Source organism: Pristiophorus japonicus, chromosome 2, assembly GCF_044704955.1.
Source record: "Pristiophorus japonicus isolate sPriJap1 chromosome 2, sPriJap1.hap1, whole genome shotgun sequence".
NCBI classification, from domain to species: Eukaryota; Metazoa; Chordata; class Chondrichthyes; family Pristiophoridae; genus Pristiophorus; species Pristiophorus japonicus.
In genome coordinates, this window is record NC_091978.1 from 155,706,021 (window position 1) to 155,723,904 (window position 17,884).

The window sequence follows — 17,884 nt, forward strand, 5'->3', positions numbered from 1 at the left end:
CCTCGATTCCGAGGGACTGCCTATGAAGATGATGAGTCGGCAAAGTTGGTCTGCTGATAAACAGACGTGGAACTGGACACGGTGGGAATCTCCAGGGAGCGCATCCGAATCAGCAGTTCAGCTCCTTGATGTTTTGGGAAGAATTCCCGCGAGCATTCTGAAAGCGACAATTACGGAGGTAGGGTCGCAGATTCAGTGCGAGCCATGATACCTGCGAGGCCATCAATGCCTACACTGAGGCTGGTGGCCTCCAGCAGTGATAGTGGCGTCCCGGAGAGTGTGGTGCGAACCCTTTCAGAACATGGCGCATCACAGGCACAAGCTCTGCTTCAGCTTGGGCAGGTGATGCAGTCCATGCCTGCCTCCATACTCGCAGCGTTTCCCACTGTCACACGGGGATGTGATGGTTCCGAAGCAGGCCAGCAAGGTGTTGGTTTACATCGTGCTCCAGTTGCTAGGGGAGGGGCAAGCCCCATCAGCGACAGAGTGGCTTCAGGGATATGGGAGGTGGTATCATTCCTCCGGAAGATAGCATTCCATCTTCTTGCCCCCCCCACCCCACAGTGTCGCCAACCAAACATCAGCGACGGTTGTCACCCAAACCACCTGTGACTGCCGATGCCGATGAAGAGGCTAGCCAGTCAGGAGCCTGGTCTTCCATTCCACGAGCTGGTCCAATGTGTCCCCAGATGCCATCCCCCCTCCCCCAACGCAGCAGCACTCTGGCATCCTTCCTGCATGCCCTGGTGCCACTTTGATGAGCAGCAGGCATAGGAGGAGGATGAAGGGAAGGGGTGGCAAAAAATAGTGGGGCAGGATTTTATTTAAGTATCACACTTGTTACATTATGTTCTTCATGCTGGATGCAGCTTCTTTATGTTCTTGAAGTATCATACTGCTGGATGCAGCTCATTATTTTATTTAAGTATCACCATGAAGGTTAAAAAGGTTACAATGTCCAATACATTTTTGTGTTCACCTTAACCATTCCTGTGTAGTGTCTCATTTGCAAAATAAGAAGGGACTAGTCAACATGGTGGGATCGAGTGGCCAGGCAACGCTCAAACCTGCTGTTCACTCTTCAAGCAAAGCGTTCAATGAGCTGCTGACATAAGGCTTTTGCAGCGGCAAAATTTCCACGGTGCCTCCTTTGTGATTGTGGTGGTGATAGCATGGGTTCCTCGCCAGGCTCTTCCTCCTCCTCCTCCTCCTGAGGTGATCCTGCAGTCCCTATTGACAATTCCTATCCCCTCATGATGGCTAAGTTGTGTAGCATGCAGCACACCACAATGAACTCAGAGACCTGCTGAGAGGAGTATTGTAGGCAACCTCCAGAGTGATCCAGGCATCAGAAGTGCTGCTTCAGCACTCCAATTGTCTGTTCGACGATGTTACATGTGGCTGCATGGCTCATTATAGCGATGCTTGGCTTCTGTCTGAGGGTTCCGGAGGGGGACTCATGAGTCAGGTTGTAGGGCCGTAACCTTTGTCCCCGATCAGCCAGCTCTGACCTTGTGGTTGACGCTGGAACATGCATGAGACAGTGCTCTCATGCAAGATGAAAGCCTCATGGATGCTCCCTGGATATCGGGCATTGACTGCCATGATGCGCTGACTGTGGTCGCAGATGATCTGTACGTTCAGGGAGTGGAATCCGTTTCGGAAGACCTCTGGATTCTCTAAAGATGCTCACAGGTCGATGTACATACAGTCAACGGCACCCTGAACTTTGGAGAACCTCTTTGATTACATTGCAAATGATCAACAATAAGCTGCCTTCCAGCTTGAAGCCATATTGCATTAGCAGCCAGGATGAACGGCTCCCAACCTAGCATGGCCCCCATATCTTTTAAAATGTCCTTAATTGTCCTTTAAAACAAACTAGAAACTCTCTCAAAATTTCATAATCAAAAGTCTGCAGTAACACAGCGTTCTTCTCCCAACCGTCTTATTCACTCAACTGCAGAGTGACTTGGTTAGGTGAGTGGGCAAATGCATGGCAGATGAAGTATAATGTGAATAAATGTAAGGTTATCCACTTTGGTGGTAAAAACAGAGAGACAGACTATTATCTGAATGGTGACAGATTAGGAAAAGGGGAGGTGCAACGAGACCTGGGTGTCAAGGTACATCAGTCATTGAAGGTTTGCATGCAGGTACAGCAGGCGGTTAAGAAAACAAATGGCATGTTGGCCTTCATGGCGAGGGGATTTGAGTACAGGGGCAGGGAGGTGTTGCTACAGTTGTACGGGGCCTTGGTGAGGCCACACCTGGAGTATTGTGTACAGTTTTCGTCTCCTAACTTGAGGGACATTCTTGCTATTGAGGGAGTGCAGCGAAGGTTCACCAGACTGATTCCCGGGATGGCGGGACTGACATATCAAGAAAGACTGGATCAACTGGGCTTGTATTCACTGGAGTTCAGAAGAATGAGAGGGGATCTCATAGAAACGTTTAAAATTCTGATGGGTTTAGACAGGTTAGATGCAGGAAGAATGTTCCCAATGTTGGGGAAGTCCAGAACCGGGGTCACAGTCTAAGGATAAGGGGTAGGCCATTTAGGACTGAGATGAGGAGAAACTTCTTCACCCAGAGAGTGGTGCACCTGTGGAATTCTCTACCACAGAAAGTTGTTGAGGCCAATTCACTAAATATATTCAAAAAGGAGTTAGATGGAGTCCTTACTACTAGGGGGATCAAGGGGTATGGCGAGAAAGCAGGAATGGGGAACTGAAGTTGCATGTTCAGCCATGAACTCATTGAATGGTGGTGCAGGCTCGAAGGGCCGAATGGCCTACTCCTGCACCTATGTTCTATGTTCTATGTTCTATGTAACTTCCTCCTTCACTTTCAACATGGCGCCGTTAGCGCCTGGTGCGTCCTGGGTCCATCTGTTTTTTCTGGCCAGGTACTTGAGCGGATGCTAAATCAGGCGAAATGTTCACAGGTTACGCCCGGGCCGCTAGCGCAGCAATGCACACCGATTTACATCATCCCAACGGTCAAGACAGCAGCGAGGTGGTAAGTTTTAGCGCCCCCGCAAAACCATTGGTGAAAGTTTAGCCTGGGCGCAAAATCTTTCGCGTCTCGTTTGACATCCAAAAAAAAATTTTTGTGCCCTGCCGAGGCACTAAATGGGGTGCAAGTTAACCGAAAATCCAGCCCTTTGAAATATATATAGACTTTCTGGTTAGATAGGTGACAAACTCACAGTACTGGATAGTATTTTTGCAATAAATGTTTAGCACTCCATTTGCTATACAGTATGCCAAACAATCTGTTCAATAAGTCGAGGGGAAAAAAAACTAGTGGGCTTTTAAAACTGGATGACTTTACTTGAACAGTTGCGCTCATCTGCCTGATTTGACTATTGCAATGACTGAACACTTCAGTCCCATTTAATCAATAAATAAATATTTGTCTCTTTTCCCTCCTTTCCCCACCTACACATTATTTCCTCTCTTGCAAAATAGGAGTAATCAAGGCCTTAGTTTTCTGAAGCCAAGCAGCAACATTTTTATGTCAAAATCAAAACATAGAATGCATGCTTCCCAGCATTTTCAGTTTTTGCTTTTCAAGTGGTGGAAATACACACCTGGTCAGTCAGCATTTCTGAAGAGAAAAGACAAGTTATGACATTCTGGGTGTATACCCTTCATCTGACTGACAATTGGAAATAACACCAATCATTGAGGGAATTAATGGGTCTAATGACTGCAAACATCTTGTGCACAGTTAGATGATGCAGAGATATAAAAAAGGACAAAAGAATGTGCAAATGGGCAGTGAAAAGACGAGAGGTTCATAGAAACAAAAGTGCAAGAAAATAAAGGAAAGTAGAGAAGGCCCCCTTTAGAGCAGCGAAGGTTAAGGAGAAATTTAATAGAGGTTTTCAAAATCATTAATGCTTTTGATAGAGCAAATAGGGAGAAACTGTTTCCACTGGCAGGAGGGTCGGTAATCAAAGGACACCGATTTAAGATAATTGACAAAAGCACCAGAGGGGAGATGAGAATTTTTTTTACACAGTGAGTTATGATGATCTGGATTGCACTCCCTGAAAGGGTGGTGGAAACAAATTCAATTATAACTTTCAAAAGGCAATTACATAAATACTTGAAATTGAATATTTTGCAGGGCTGTGGGGAAAGAATGGGAATGGGTCTAATTGGATAGCTCTTTCAAAGAGCTAGCACAGGCATGATGGGTAAATGGCTTCCTGTGTGGTATGATTCGATGAATAAAAATATTCAGCCAAGAAATAACCTAATCTGCATTGGATCTCCCTGCCCGTGTGTCATAAGAGGAGGTGGATTAGTTCAATAACGCCTCCCACCAGACATCTCAGTTGTTCTATCTGCATTTCCCACAACAGAAGGTGTATTTTCCTTGCCAGCATTACATACTGGTAAAAGTAGGCCCATATTGTCTGTTTGCGAAGTGCAATTAATCGCAGAGCAATCCATGTGCTGTTCAGAAACTGGTAAATGTCAGTTTGCTTTATCTTGGGGGTGGGGGAGACGAAGGGCTACTCTCCAACCTGTCACCGCACGCAGAACCAACCTGCTGTTCTGAAATTCTTCCTACTTGTTATTCTCCCCACCAAGACCATTGTGGGGCTGACGCCCAAAGATTGCAGTATATGGCATGTGTAACTGCTCCTTTTATGCTAAGGACACTGTCCCAGGTATTAGGATGGGATCAACGCGAGATCAGACTAGCAAATGGAAGTCCTACTCTGCTGCAATCCTGGCTGCGTTGTGGCCTGCCAGGAATTTTGAGGCAGTTTTTCAATTAGCTCTGATTTAATCTGTGATTTCTCTCATTTATTTTCTATTCAGCATCGCAACCTTTTAAATCATATTTAGAAAGCTGAATATGATACCAGGCCCTCAAAAGGTTAACTATCTTCTATCGGTGGTGATATGTCCTTCCTATACAGTATAAATGCACACGAGGCCCATACTGGAGAGAAAGTCACTCTGTGACCAGTTACCTTTATTACCAAAAACTCAAGAGACAGACGGTGGGTGGAGCTTCCCCTTTTACACCAGAAAAGTCCAGGTTATGAGTGTCTCCCACAAGTTCGCCCTCTGTGGTCAGTGTTCTCGAGTTGTACAACTTGGGTCAGCTTATACATGGGTTACAATGACAGTTGAATACATGACATCACCACCTCCCCCCCCCCCCCTCTCCTGGCCGCTCCAAAAGTCTTATTGGGATCACAGGTTAAGTTTCTCTGGTGGTTTACGCTCCCTTGTAGAGCACCTGAGTTGGGGCTCCGGTTGTTGGGCACTGGCCTGAGTGTCTGCTGTTTGCGGTGCCTCAGGCCTGTCCGTACTGCCCACCGTGACTGGGCTCTCCTCCACTTGGTTCCGGTGTTCGGTCATCTGTGGTGGAGTAAACTCTACGTCGTGTTCTTCCTCTGCTTCTATGGGGTTGCTGAACCTCCTTTTAGTTTGATCCATGTGTTTGCGGCAGATTTGTCCATTGGTAAGTTTAACCACCAAAACCCTATTCGCCTCTTTAGCAATCACAGTACCTGCAAGCCATTTGGGCCCTGCAGCGTAATTAAGGACAAAAACAGGGTCATTGACATCAATTCATCGCGCCCTCGCATTCCTGTCATGGTAGTCACATTGTGACTGACGCCTGCTCTCAACAATTTCTTTCATAGGGTGTACAAGGGATAACCTGGTTTTGAGCGTCCATTTCATTAGCAGCTCTGCGGGTGGAACCTCTGTGAGCGAGTGTGGTCGGGATCTATTGGCCAACAGGAGGCATGATAAGCGGCTTTGTAGGGAACCCCCTTGGATTCTGAGCATCCCCTGTTTGATTATCTGCACTGCTCGTTCTGTCTGGCCGTTTGAGGCCGGCTTGAACGGTGCCATTCTGACATGGTTGATTCCATTGCCTGCCATGAAGTCCTGGAATTCAGTACTTGTGAAGCACGGGCCATTGTCGCTGACCAAGACATCCGGTAGACCATGGGCGGCGAACATTGCCCGTAGACTTTCTACCGTGGCAGATGATGTGCTTGAACTTAAAATGGCACACTCAATCCATTTGGAGTGGGCGTCTACTACAACCAAAGACATTTTTCCCATGAAAGGACCTGTGTAGTCCACATGGATGCATGACCATGGCTTGGCGGGCCAGGACCAGGGGCAAAGGGGGGCTTCCCTGGGTGCGTTGCCCAGCTGAGCACACGTGTTGCACCTGCAAACACACAGTTGCAGGTCTATCCCTGGCCACCAAACGTGTGACCTGGCAATTGCCTTCATCATGACAATGCCCGGGTGCTCATTGTGGAGTTCTCTGAGTTCTCTGCCCTTCTGGGACATGACTACTCAGTTTCCCCACAGTAGGCAATTGGCCTGAATCGAGAGTTCATCCTTGCGCCTATGAAACAGTTTAAACTCCTCAAGACATGCCCCATATGTGGCTGCCCTAGTCCCCATTCAGGACACATTTCTTAACTAAAGTCAGTAGCGGGTCTTTATTTGTCCAGACTTTAATCTGACGGGCTGTCACAGGTGAGCCTTCGCTTTCGAAAGCTTCAACAGCCATGACCATCTCAGCATCATGCTCAGCTGCCCCCTTAGTGGTGGCTACTGGTAGCCTGCTGAGTGCATCGGCACAGTTTTCAGTGCCCGGTCTGTACCGAATTGTGTAGTCAAAGGCGGCTAACGTAAGTGCCCACCTCTGTATGCGGGCCGTTGCATTTGCATTTATGGCCTTTTTGTCGGCAAAAAGGGATGTTAGGGGTTTGTGATCTGTCTCCTGCTCAAATTTCCTGCCAAACAGAAACTGGTGCATTTTTTTTTAACTGCATATACACATGCTAGCGCTTCCTTTTCTACCATCCCGTAGCCCCTTTCTGCTTGGGACAGACTTCTGGAGGCATAATCTATCAGCTGTAACTGACCATTGGCGTTCACATGCTGCAACACACACCCGACCCCATAGGACGACGCATCACATGTTAAAACTAGTTTCTTACACGGGTCATGTAATGTTAACAGTTTGTAGAGCACGCAATGTGTTATGCTCCATCAAAAGCCCTTTCCTGGCTGTCACCCCAGACCCAATCGCGACCTTTGCAATAGGAGCATGTGTAGCGGCTCTAACAGCGTACTCAATTTGGGAAGAAAGTTGCCAAAATAGTTCAGGAGTCCCAGGAACAAACACAGCTTCATCGTGTTACGAGGTCTGGGTGCTCTCTGGATCGCTTCCGTTTTGGACGCAGTAGGTCTGATCCTGTCTGCTGCTACCCTCCTCCCCAGGAATTCTACCTCTGGAGCTAAGAAGACGCACTTCGTCTTTTTCAGTCGCAGCTCTACCCGGTCCAGTCTGCGTAGCACCTCCTCCCAGGTTGTGGAGGTGTTCTTCAGTATCGCGACCCATGATGAGGATGTCGTCTTGAAACACCACCGTCCCTGGAATCGACTTAAGGAGGCTTTCCATATTTCACTGAAAGATCGTGGTGACCGAACGAATCCCGAACGGACATCTGTTGTATTCAAACAACCCCTTGTGTGTTGAGATGGTGGTCAGCTTCTTCGACTCATTCGCCAGCTCCTGGGTCATGTAAGCTGAGGTCAGGTCCAATTTTGAAAAAAGTTTGCCACCAGATAGCGTCGCAAAGAGGCCCTCCTTTGGTCTTGGAGTGACACCCGATTGATGGTGGCCTTGTAATCGGCACATATCCTGACCGACCCATCCACCTTGAGCACCGGCACGATTGGGCTTGCCCAGTCACTGAATTTGACTGGCGAGATGATGCCTTCCCTCCGCTGGCGGTCCAATTCGCATTCTATCTTTTCCCGCATCACGTACGGCACCGCTCTGGCCTTGTGTACTGGTCTAGCGTCCGGGTTTATGTGAATCACTACCTTGGTTCCCATGAAAGTGGCAATGCTGGGTTGAAATAATGAGTCAAATTTGTCCAGGACCTGTGAGCATGATACTCGCTCCACTGTCTCTGTAACTGTCCTTAAGCGCACCATTAACAGTTGTTGATGGCCCCATTACTGGCTGCATTGTCCATTGCAAAGGCATGAATTGCCATTCAGCTAGCCATTGTCTCAGCTGAGTTCCCCCTTTGGGTTCGACTACATGCTGGGGCATGTCCGATTGCCCTTGTCTGCCTAGAAAACTGTGTGCTGCATTAACAATGTAGACTCCCTGGTCATTTGTTGCATTTGAGCTAAGATTTTTGCCATAAATCATTCTGGTCTCTTCCTCCCCTGAGATAATTGTCTGGGTTATCGGAGCCGCCGCTTCCAAGATCAAGTCTTTGGTCGCAATCGGTTTCCTGAAAACCCTGTCCCAACCATTCCTTAGTGACAAAACTTTGCTGTAGTCTCTCAGTAAAGTCGTCCCAATCATCACCAACACAGTACCTCGCTTCAGTGCTGGTAGTTGCCATGCTCGCGTGGTTTAAATCCCATCCTCGTCGCCAATGATATGTCCTTACTATACAGTATAAATGCACATGAGGCTCATACTTGAGAGAAATTCACTCTGTGACCAGTTACCTTTATTACCAAGACCTCAAGAGACAGACGGTGGGTGGTGCTTCCCCTTTTATACCAGAAAAGTCCAGGTTAGAAGTGTCTCCTACAAGTTCGCCCCCTGTGTCAGTGTTCTCAAGGTGTACAACTTAGGTCAGCTTATATATGGGTTACAATGACAGTTGAATACATGACCGGAGGAAACTGGGAAATCTCTCATCTGCTCAATTTGCTAATTGTGCCTCCAGTGTATTGAGTTTATGCCTGTGCATAATGTAATGAAAGTCCTGTTCTCACATCTACTCCACATGTCTCCATAGGGATAGCATAGGCCTACAACAGTTTGCCATGGCAGCTGTTCAGTAAGAGAAGGTACTATGGCCCCTATTTTGCTCAGCAATGAGCGGCAATTTTTCAGCACACAGCGATTTTTGTTTTTTTTGGCACTGAAGGTTAGTTAACAGTTCTCCCAATGTTGGGGCACCGACTATTCGCACCAGAATGTTTGGCGCATACATTCTGGCGCTGGTGTACGTTGAGCAGTTTACGTGCCCTTTGAGGCCCAATAACAAATTTTTTTTGAATCCGTGCATACACCAGCAACACCCTAGGAAAAAGCCTTACCTACACCCAAAGAAATCGGCACTGGCCCGCTCCTATCCCCAGTCAAAGGGCCTCCCTGTCTATTTTCTATGAACTTAATGCAGCACCTTATCAAATTCCTCGCTACCTTCAGTAGTCATGTCATTATCACACAATTATCGCGCTATAAACCATGGGGCTGAAATTGGTGGACCGCCCAATCCTCGGTGGTCTCGCGGTGGTCGGTTAATCTTCACCGCTTGCTACCACTGGGGTGGAGTGCTGGCAATATTGGGCCAGGTAGTCCTGAGCGGTACGTCTGCGGAGTGCGACGGATGGTCTGCTCCGGCAGTGCAGGGTAAGTTGCCTGGGACTCGGTACTCCATGTCCCGGGTTCTGCACATGCGCTCGTCCATCGACCTCTGTTTCCTCCCCCCTCCCCCCGCCCGAGAAGAGCAGTCCAGAGACTGCCAACGTCGGATCGCAGATAAGTAGATTTTTTTATTGTTTTGTGCAGTGTTTTTGATTTATTTATAATACTTAAATTGTTCATTTTATTTTTATGGGTTTTTTTTGGGGCTAGGGGCATGCAATAGATCTCTGAGGGTTGGGGACTCTATCTCTGAGGGTGGGGGGGGGTAACTAGGAGAAACATTGTAGTTTACATACCATCAGCATAAAACCACCTTTTTTTCAGATGGTGTGCAGCTCCGGTGGTATGTCAGCGGTATGCTACTAATGGGCGGTCTGTAGGGCGCTCCGTGTGAGCGGACAATATGCATACCGCCCGGCGGTATGTCGCTGATGAATTTCCCTCTGGGCAGTATGTAGGTATTTTTTGATCACTTTCTCGATTTTGGGCGGTAGGTCGGTGGGCGGTATGTCCACCAATTTTGGCCCCCATGTATATAGGTTTATTTTTTACACTTTGCAATTTCAATGATTTTGTAATGAATTAATTCATTTGCTCACCTCCCGATGGGGAAAAAACTAGTCCGTGTCAGTGCGTAAAGTGGGTTTTCTTCCTCATAGCTGCAAGTCCCCCTAGCTGAACGTTTTGTTTTTTCTGCGCATGTGCAACGCGATCATCTTTTTTTTTTCTTTCAGCGCATGCGCAGTGCATTTTAGGTGCACACTGTTAGCACCGCCCCCCCTGAGATGGACTCTAGTAGAGCTGGCGCGACAGTTAGGTTTCCTTTGCTGGAAACTAGTGATTTTTTTTTTCCCGCTGCTGACGGTGCTCCAAGAAACGTGCGTACAGGTAAGTGTACGCCATTGTTTTTGATTGGGGAAAATTGGGGCATATATCCCCCAACTGTTCTGCCCATTCTTACTAATGTTATATGGCATGGTTCTGAATTTTCTTTTACTTGATTTCAGGGCTAGTCTATTACCGGTTACTGTTGGGATTTTTAAGTATTGACTAGAGCCTTTTTCCTTCCTTCCCATTTCTATTCCCATTCACATGAAATTATATCTCGTTCTTTTATCCGTTCGGGCAATATCCTGTAAACTATCCGTGCAGAAGGGGAATTGCTTGGTAAACTACTTAATCTTTTTTTTCTGCTGAAGCACTAGAGATTAAGGGAGGCCAGAAAAAGATTAGCACGGGCAATATAAAAATAATAAAATGTGTTTAAAATGAGAGAGATTTAGAAAACTAGATGGAAATTAAATAGAGAGAAAGGAAAATTATTGAAACAGTACAAAATAGAAATGAGGATGCTAAGATGAGACTAACTATGAAAAACAGAAGAATACACATTCTCTGTTGATTTACAGGTTCTCACTGCATTATTTTAAATTGATTTGTTGGTTGTACACTGATGGTTTATTCTTGTATAAATTGGCATTGACTCAGTAGTCCATTAACTTTTATGGTCACGTAAAAGTGAGTTCAGCCAGTTTTTCCTGACCGAGTCGTCTTTTTCTTTAGCAAAACTCTGAGAACCAGAGAAATTCCATCATCAAATCTGAGTAACTGAGCAATCTTTCCATGGCTGATTTCAAGATAATGAAGCAACAATTGCTGGTTGCATTGCATTTGTATAAATTTTTCTCAATTATTTAATCTTAATTGCACTTAATATTTGTTTGGGTATGCTTGTGATGTTCTAACTTTATTTTTCCCCATTTCAGTGGCCCTAACCGTGGACACTACATAACTATTGTGAAAAGCCATGGCTTCTGGCTTTTGTTTGATGATGATATTGTTGAGGTTAGTCTTATAAACATTAATGCTTTATAATATCATAAGTTTAAGGGGGCAGGAATGGGATAGATTTTCATCTTTATCGTATGGTCAGTGCACAGAATGGAAAATCAGGTCGGCGGGGAGGGAGGTGGGGGGGATTGCACACCCATAATGGATCCTGCCTGATTTTTTTTTTCCTCCTTTTAAATTAACAGTAGAAAAATCTGTCATGGGTGCCCTGTTAAGAGCAAGCAATCTCCCCACCCAATTTTTCCTCTTTGCACTCTGCCCAGGTAATAATCCACATCTGGACTGGATCAACTGGGCCTTTATACACTGGAGTTTAGAAGGATGAGAGGGGATCGCATAGAAATGTATAAGATTCTGACGGGATGGGACACGTTAGATGCGGGAAGAATGTTCCCGATGTTGGGGAAGTCCAGAACCAGGGGACACAGTCTTAGGGTAAGGGGTAGGCCATTTAGGACTGAGATGAGGAGAAACTTCTTCACTCAGAGAGTTGTTAACCTGTGGAATTCCCTGCCGCAGAGAGTTGTTGATGCCAGTTCATTGGATATATTCAAGAGGGAGTTCGATATGGCCCTTACGGCTAAAGGGATCAAGGGGTATGGAGAGAAAGCAGGAAAGGGGTACTGAGGTGAACGATCAGCCGTGATCTTATTGATTTGTGGTGCAGGCTCGAAGGGCCGAATGGCCTACTCCTGCACCTATTTTCTATGTTTCTATCCAGGCGATGCAGGGGAAAATGTACCCCAAGGACTCCAGGCAATCACAGGTGGACAGTCAACCACCTCCCAGTCCTGTGCCAATGCCACTCCCAAAATCACTACAAGAAGATTAATGGAAAAAAAAGGGCTGAGCTGACATACATGCTATTTTGTTTTCTTTCATGGCAGACATTAGTTGTTGGCTGTTTTTGTTTTTGGCCTTTTTTGTTAATCATAGATTCTGCAAAATTCAGATGACTTTCTGGGGACACAGAATTAATTGACGGTGCAAATGGGCTGCAGCTGCAATAGTAACAAGAACAACTTGCATTTATATAGTGCCTTTAATTTAGAAAACTGTCCCAAGGTGCTGCACATATGCATAATCAGAGAAAAGTGTACATGAAATGAAAGGCGTGATATTAGGAGGTGGGTCATTAAAGATTTGGTCCAAGAGGTGGGTTTTAAGGGAGGTGAGAGGGGTGGAGGGGTTTCGGAAGGGAATTTCAGAGCATGGGGCCCAGATGGCTGAAGTTTTGGCTGCCAATTTGTAATGCAAAGGGCTGTAGGGAATGTACAAGAGGCCAGAGTTGGAGAAAACAAGAGTTCTCTGGATGGAATTATAGGGCTGGAGGAGTTTAGAGTTGGGGACAGTAAGGCCATGAGCGGATTTAACCACCAGGGTGAGAACTTTAAATGGGAGGCATTGAGGAACAGGGAACCCATGTTGGACAGCAAGGACAGGAGTGATGGATGAGAAGGACTTGAAACCGGATTCAGCTGAAAGTAGATGTCTTTGTGATGGAGAGGAAATGCGTCGGAAACTCCTCTTGGGGTTGAATAGGACACTGATTGTGAATGGTCAGGTTCAATCTAAGTTAGTGGCTGGGGAGAGGGGTGGAATTGATGGCAAGAATACAGAGTTCGTGACTGGACCAAAGACAATGGTTTTGGTTTTCCTAATGTTTAACTGAAGGAAGTTGATACTCATCCAAGAGTGGATGTCGAATAAGCAGTCTGACAACATGCACAGTGGAGGGGTTGAGAGAGGTGTTGGAAAGCTAAAGCTCAGTAACTGGTTTAGTACTTGGACTTGAACTAGTTAATAATTGCCTTTGTGTACATAGCACCATTGGTGCTCATGTCACCAAACATGATGGCACAGTTTTCAGAGTGGTACATTTTTTGAATTTGAAATTACATTTCTCATTCTTCTACTCAGTTGCTTAGTGTCTAAATTTCTCTCAATTGCATCTGTCTCCTCAGAACATCTTGCTTTCCACCTAATTTTATATCCTAAAACTTCAACATTCTATTTACAATATCTTTAACCACTAGTTATTCATTTGAATATGATGGGACCTAGGACTAATCCTGGGGGAGTGGGAACTCTTAGTATTCACTGCTACCCATCTATTAACTATCTTCTTCTTTAGAGCTTTCAAGTGTCAGCTTGGCTCACTGGTAGCTCGTTCACCTCCTGAGTCAGAAGCTTGTGGATTCAGGACCCATTGCAGCACATAATCTAGGCTGACACTTCAGTGCAGTACTGAGGGAGTGCTGCATTGTCGGAGGTGCCGTCACTCAGGTGAGATGTAAAAGATCCCATGGCTCTATTTGAAGAAGAGCAGGGTGTTCTCCAGACATTCTGGCCAAACCCCAACCAACATCTCCAAAACAGATTAACTAGCCATTTGTGAGACTTTGTAGTACACAAATTGGCTGCCACATTTGCCTACATAACATCAGCAATTGTACTTTAAAACAAACTCATTGGTTTTGAAGCACTTTGGGACGTCCTAAATATATGAAAGGTGCCATACAAATGCTGCATCTTTCTTTTTTTGCTTTTTTCTTTTTTTCTCTCACTCTTGTCCCTTTCCCTCATCCTGCATTGAAGGTGTTGATATCCTGCTGAAGTACATTTCCACAGGAGCCCTGCACTACTTCACCTAAGTTGCCGGTATTCATACATGCTTGCTGGTGAAGTTTTAGTATTCAATAGGTAGGCTATTTGACCATGGGCAGAGAGAGTGGGGAAAAAAGGGGCATACAGCCAAACCTGATCCTGTCCTTGTGCAATATGTAACCACATGAACTTCCAAGTAATGATCAGAGCCCCTTGTTGATGGGCCATTTGTAGTGCACCTGACTCCAGTACAAATGGCCTCTAAGTGAGGGCCCCTGATCATTATTAAGAGATCCCTGTTGGGAGTGCATGTAGTTGCGTATTGCATGAGGACATGGCTGAGATCATCTAATTCTGTGGGCTGGAGTTGCAATGTGGAACTGATGTTGTCTGTATGGCTCTGCTGGTTACTGCTTCCTTCAGATGAGCCTCAGTTTTCATGTCAGTCAAATATTATTCTGTAAGGGAACATTCAAATGTTTTCTGAAAGTTAAGGCAGGCAGTAATCACCACCTTTACCCACTTCCACCAACTTTGATGCATCTTGAAAATATGGGCACGGCCAACCTTTCAAAAGTTGTCTTTCATTCTGTTACATAGTTATAGATTTGAATCTGGTCGTGAGCAGCTGATGAAGCATTTGGACATACAAGTTCATGTGAATCTTTGAAAACTTCGTTTGTTAGGCCTTATTTCAGCATAAAAGGGTTAGTGGGCTGCTTTCATGATGAACCCACTGTTGTGTTTGGCATGCAAAAACTGCAGTTCATAACCATCTGTTCTTGATCACTGATGTATCTGAGTTGTATTAGCTTGCATTACTTAAGTCAGGAAAGAGTGGTGCCATTTAAAAAGAAAAATATCACCATGTGGTTGATGTTCGATGTGCTTTTAATGAAAGTGGGCAGAAACATAAATTCATGCAAATATAAGCAATTATGGCCCCAAGTTTCCACACGCAGCAAAACAGGCGCCCCTCCGAGCTGGGCACCCGTTTTTCGCGCCGAAAACGGCGGCTGAAAAGAAATGCGCTATTCTCGAGCGCTTTGCAGCTCGATGTCTGCTTGGCGCGGAGCCTACCACTCGCGCCGATTTTGTAAGTAGGAGGGGGCGGGTACAGTTTAAATGAGTTTTTTTCGTGCCGGCAACCCTGCGCGTGCGCGTTGGAGCGTTCGCGCACGCGCAGTGTGAAGGAAACATTGGCACTCGGCCATTTTAAAAAGTGCTGCAGAAAAAGTGAAAATTTGTTTATTGAACCCTTGCAAAGGCTTGTATTTTAATTTTCTTGATATTTCTGTGTGTGAGGGTGAGGGAGTGCATTCTGTAATTAAAGATAGACTGTGATAAACGGGACACATGCAATTGTTTGAGACTATTCAAATTCTTTGTAGCTGTTCAATTTTTAACATTTTTTAATAAAACCACATTGCCCTTCCATGATCAGCACTGAGGCTGCTTGCAGCTTTCTCCTCCCGCCGTCGGTCGGGCCCGACGGCAAACGGCTGTCTCAAGTAATGAGGCTTCCTGCAGCCTTCTCCCTGCCTCCCCCCCCCCCTCTGTCGGGAACGGCTGCCTGCCTGCCCCTCCCGTCGTCGGGACCGACGCCACACCGCTGAGCTGACTGAAATGCCTGCAGCTCAAGTGGAAGGCTGCTTGCTGCCTGCCTGCCCCTCCCATCGTCGGGACTGACGCCACACCGCTGACTGAAATGCCTGCCTGAAGCACTTTCACACAGATAGGAAGATGGTTTATTTAATATTTTCTTTGCTTATAAATTTTTATTCAGGTTGGATTTATTTGTATAAGTATAAATAAGGATTTATTGTAGAATTTAATGACTTCCCTTCCCACCCTCCCCCCTCCCCACCTCATTCCCGACGCCTAATTTGTGACCTGAGCCTGATTTTTTTAATGTGTAGACAAGGTTTTTTCAAGCCAACAAAAATCTTCACTTGCTCCATTCTAAGTTAGTTTGGAGTACGTTTTCACTGTGGAAACTTTCAAATCAGGTGTCAGTGGCCGGACACGCCCCTTTTTGAGAAAAAAATTCAGTTCCAAAGTGAAACTGTTCTACCTGACTAGAACTGCAGAAAACTAAATGTGGAGAATTCCGATTTCTAAGATACTCCGTTCTACACCAGTTGCTCCTAAAAATCAGGAGCAAATCATGTGGAAACTTGGGGCCTATATCTCTGCGAACAAATTCCTGGGTAAGCCCAACACTAAATAAATTGAAAATTGCTGAGGATTTCTGCACTTAATCATAATCTATAGGACCTGGTTGGCTGTTTCATTGGTTGAGCAGAGTCTCAATTTTGACACTGTTACTCCCTCCCCCCTACCCCAATGGTCAAATAACCTGCTGAAACTCACTCTAGTCTTGCACATAAAAAATACACAGTTGGGCAAGGTACCCAGAGAATAACTGGTGCCATGGAACTGCACCCCAGCAAGGTATCAATGTCTTGAGGATGGAACTTCAGAAAATTGGCAGGAAAAAAAGCTGCTTTGTTTGTAGAAGTCGGAGGAGTTTGAGGATTGCTGTAGTGAATAATGTCTATTGTTGCAAACACTTGGTTAGAATTGAACTATTGGCCCGTTTCTGTACTGCAACGTTCTATTTAGTCCATCAAGTCTGTGCTGTTGTTTTTCCTTTACACGCCATCTAGTCTAATCCCACACTCTTACTCGGTCCCCATACTCTATTGATAGAATTGATGAAAGTTGCTTCAGCAATGTTTTGTCAGAGAATTTCACATTCTAACCATCCTCAAGAATTTTTTTCTAACCTTTCAATTCTTTTTGTGATTATTGTAAATTTGTGCCCTTCCGTTATCATCTTGCTGACAAATGGAAACAATCTGTCACTATACATCTTTGCTCTATTAGGTTAGCCCTCAACCTTTTCTGCTCCAGTGGATAAAGGCCTACCTAACTTCTCAACTTTTTGTTCATAACTGTAACACCCCCCCCCCCCCCTCCCAAAATCCCTGTTAACATCCTAGTGAAAATATATATGCTGCTGTTTTTCCATTGCTTTAGTATCCTTTTATATAACGGTGTGCCCAAAACTGCAGGCAGCACACTTTGACTGCAGCCTCGGGTCTTGTACAAGTTCAGCAATATAGATCTATGATTTTATTTGTCAGTTTCTCCTTCCATTTACTCTGAGTAAGATCCCTCTTATCTTGCTAAATTTACTTTTTCCAACCAAGTACCCTTGTCCTCAACTTTTTCCTTTTCTGTTCTTGTACTAAACCTAATGATTTTGTGGTTACTTTTTCCAAAATATTTCCCTGTTTTTAGGTTGCCAATGTGCTCTGCTTCATCGCCCAGAACCTGATTAAGTTGTACTTCTTTCCTTGTTGGAATAGCAACTTATTGAATGAGCAGATGATCCTGAATACATTAAAAAAAAACCCTTCTTTTTCATCATCACATATTTCCCCATCTGTCTATTTTTGGATAATTAACATTTTCTACAATTGTAACTCAATTGTTTATATATGCCCTTCTAATTTTGTCCCCAAATTTAATTCGTAATTTAATTTCCATTATTTGACCATCTATAATAATTCCAGTAGCCGTGACTGATCCCGTGCTATTTAGTTGATTCCAGTGGGATTCTGTTTGAATCACTTCTCTCAAATCCTTATGCACTAATGCTACATCATTGTTTATGATTAATATCACTATCGTCTCTCTCTTTTTTTTTTCCCTAACTCTGGTTTTATATTCCATTGGTAATTCTGACCCCCAGCTGTAGTTACTGCTTTAATGGTCTGATTTTCTAATTTAATCAGTTGCTCTACTGTGGGCAGGGGAATGCCTTGAGTATTGCAGCAGCACCTTCCTGTTCCTTCAAGAGGTGAGGAAGGTGGACTATTTTGGCTGAAGATTTAAAGCGGAAAAAATAATGCTGGCAGTTTGTTCAGTTGCTTTACCAATGGAAATT

At 45.2% G+C, this 17,884-nt stretch overlaps 1 protein-coding gene across 3 annotated transcripts in view; it reads left to right on the forward strand.

The window, feature by feature from the left end:
* usp46 (ubiquitin specific peptidase 46) overlaps positions 1-17,884 on the forward strand; it is a 120,160-nt gene that overhangs the window by 92,894 nt on the left and 9,382 nt on the right. Inside the window, exons 8-9 of one of the 3 annotated variants that reach the window (XR_011588949.1) lie at positions 11,238-11,316; positions 13,457-13,608. The exons of 1 other annotated variant lie outside the window; for it this stretch is intronic. Coding sequence is in view for 1 of the 2 variants with exons in the window: in XM_070870067.1 (XP_070726168.1) it covers positions 11,238-11,316 (79 nt within the window). In the remaining variant the exon portion in view is untranslated. The remainder of the gene's footprint in view (positions 1-11,237; positions 11,317-13,456; positions 13,609-17,884) is intronic. One more of the 3 variants, XM_070870067.1, reaches the window with a different exon arrangement.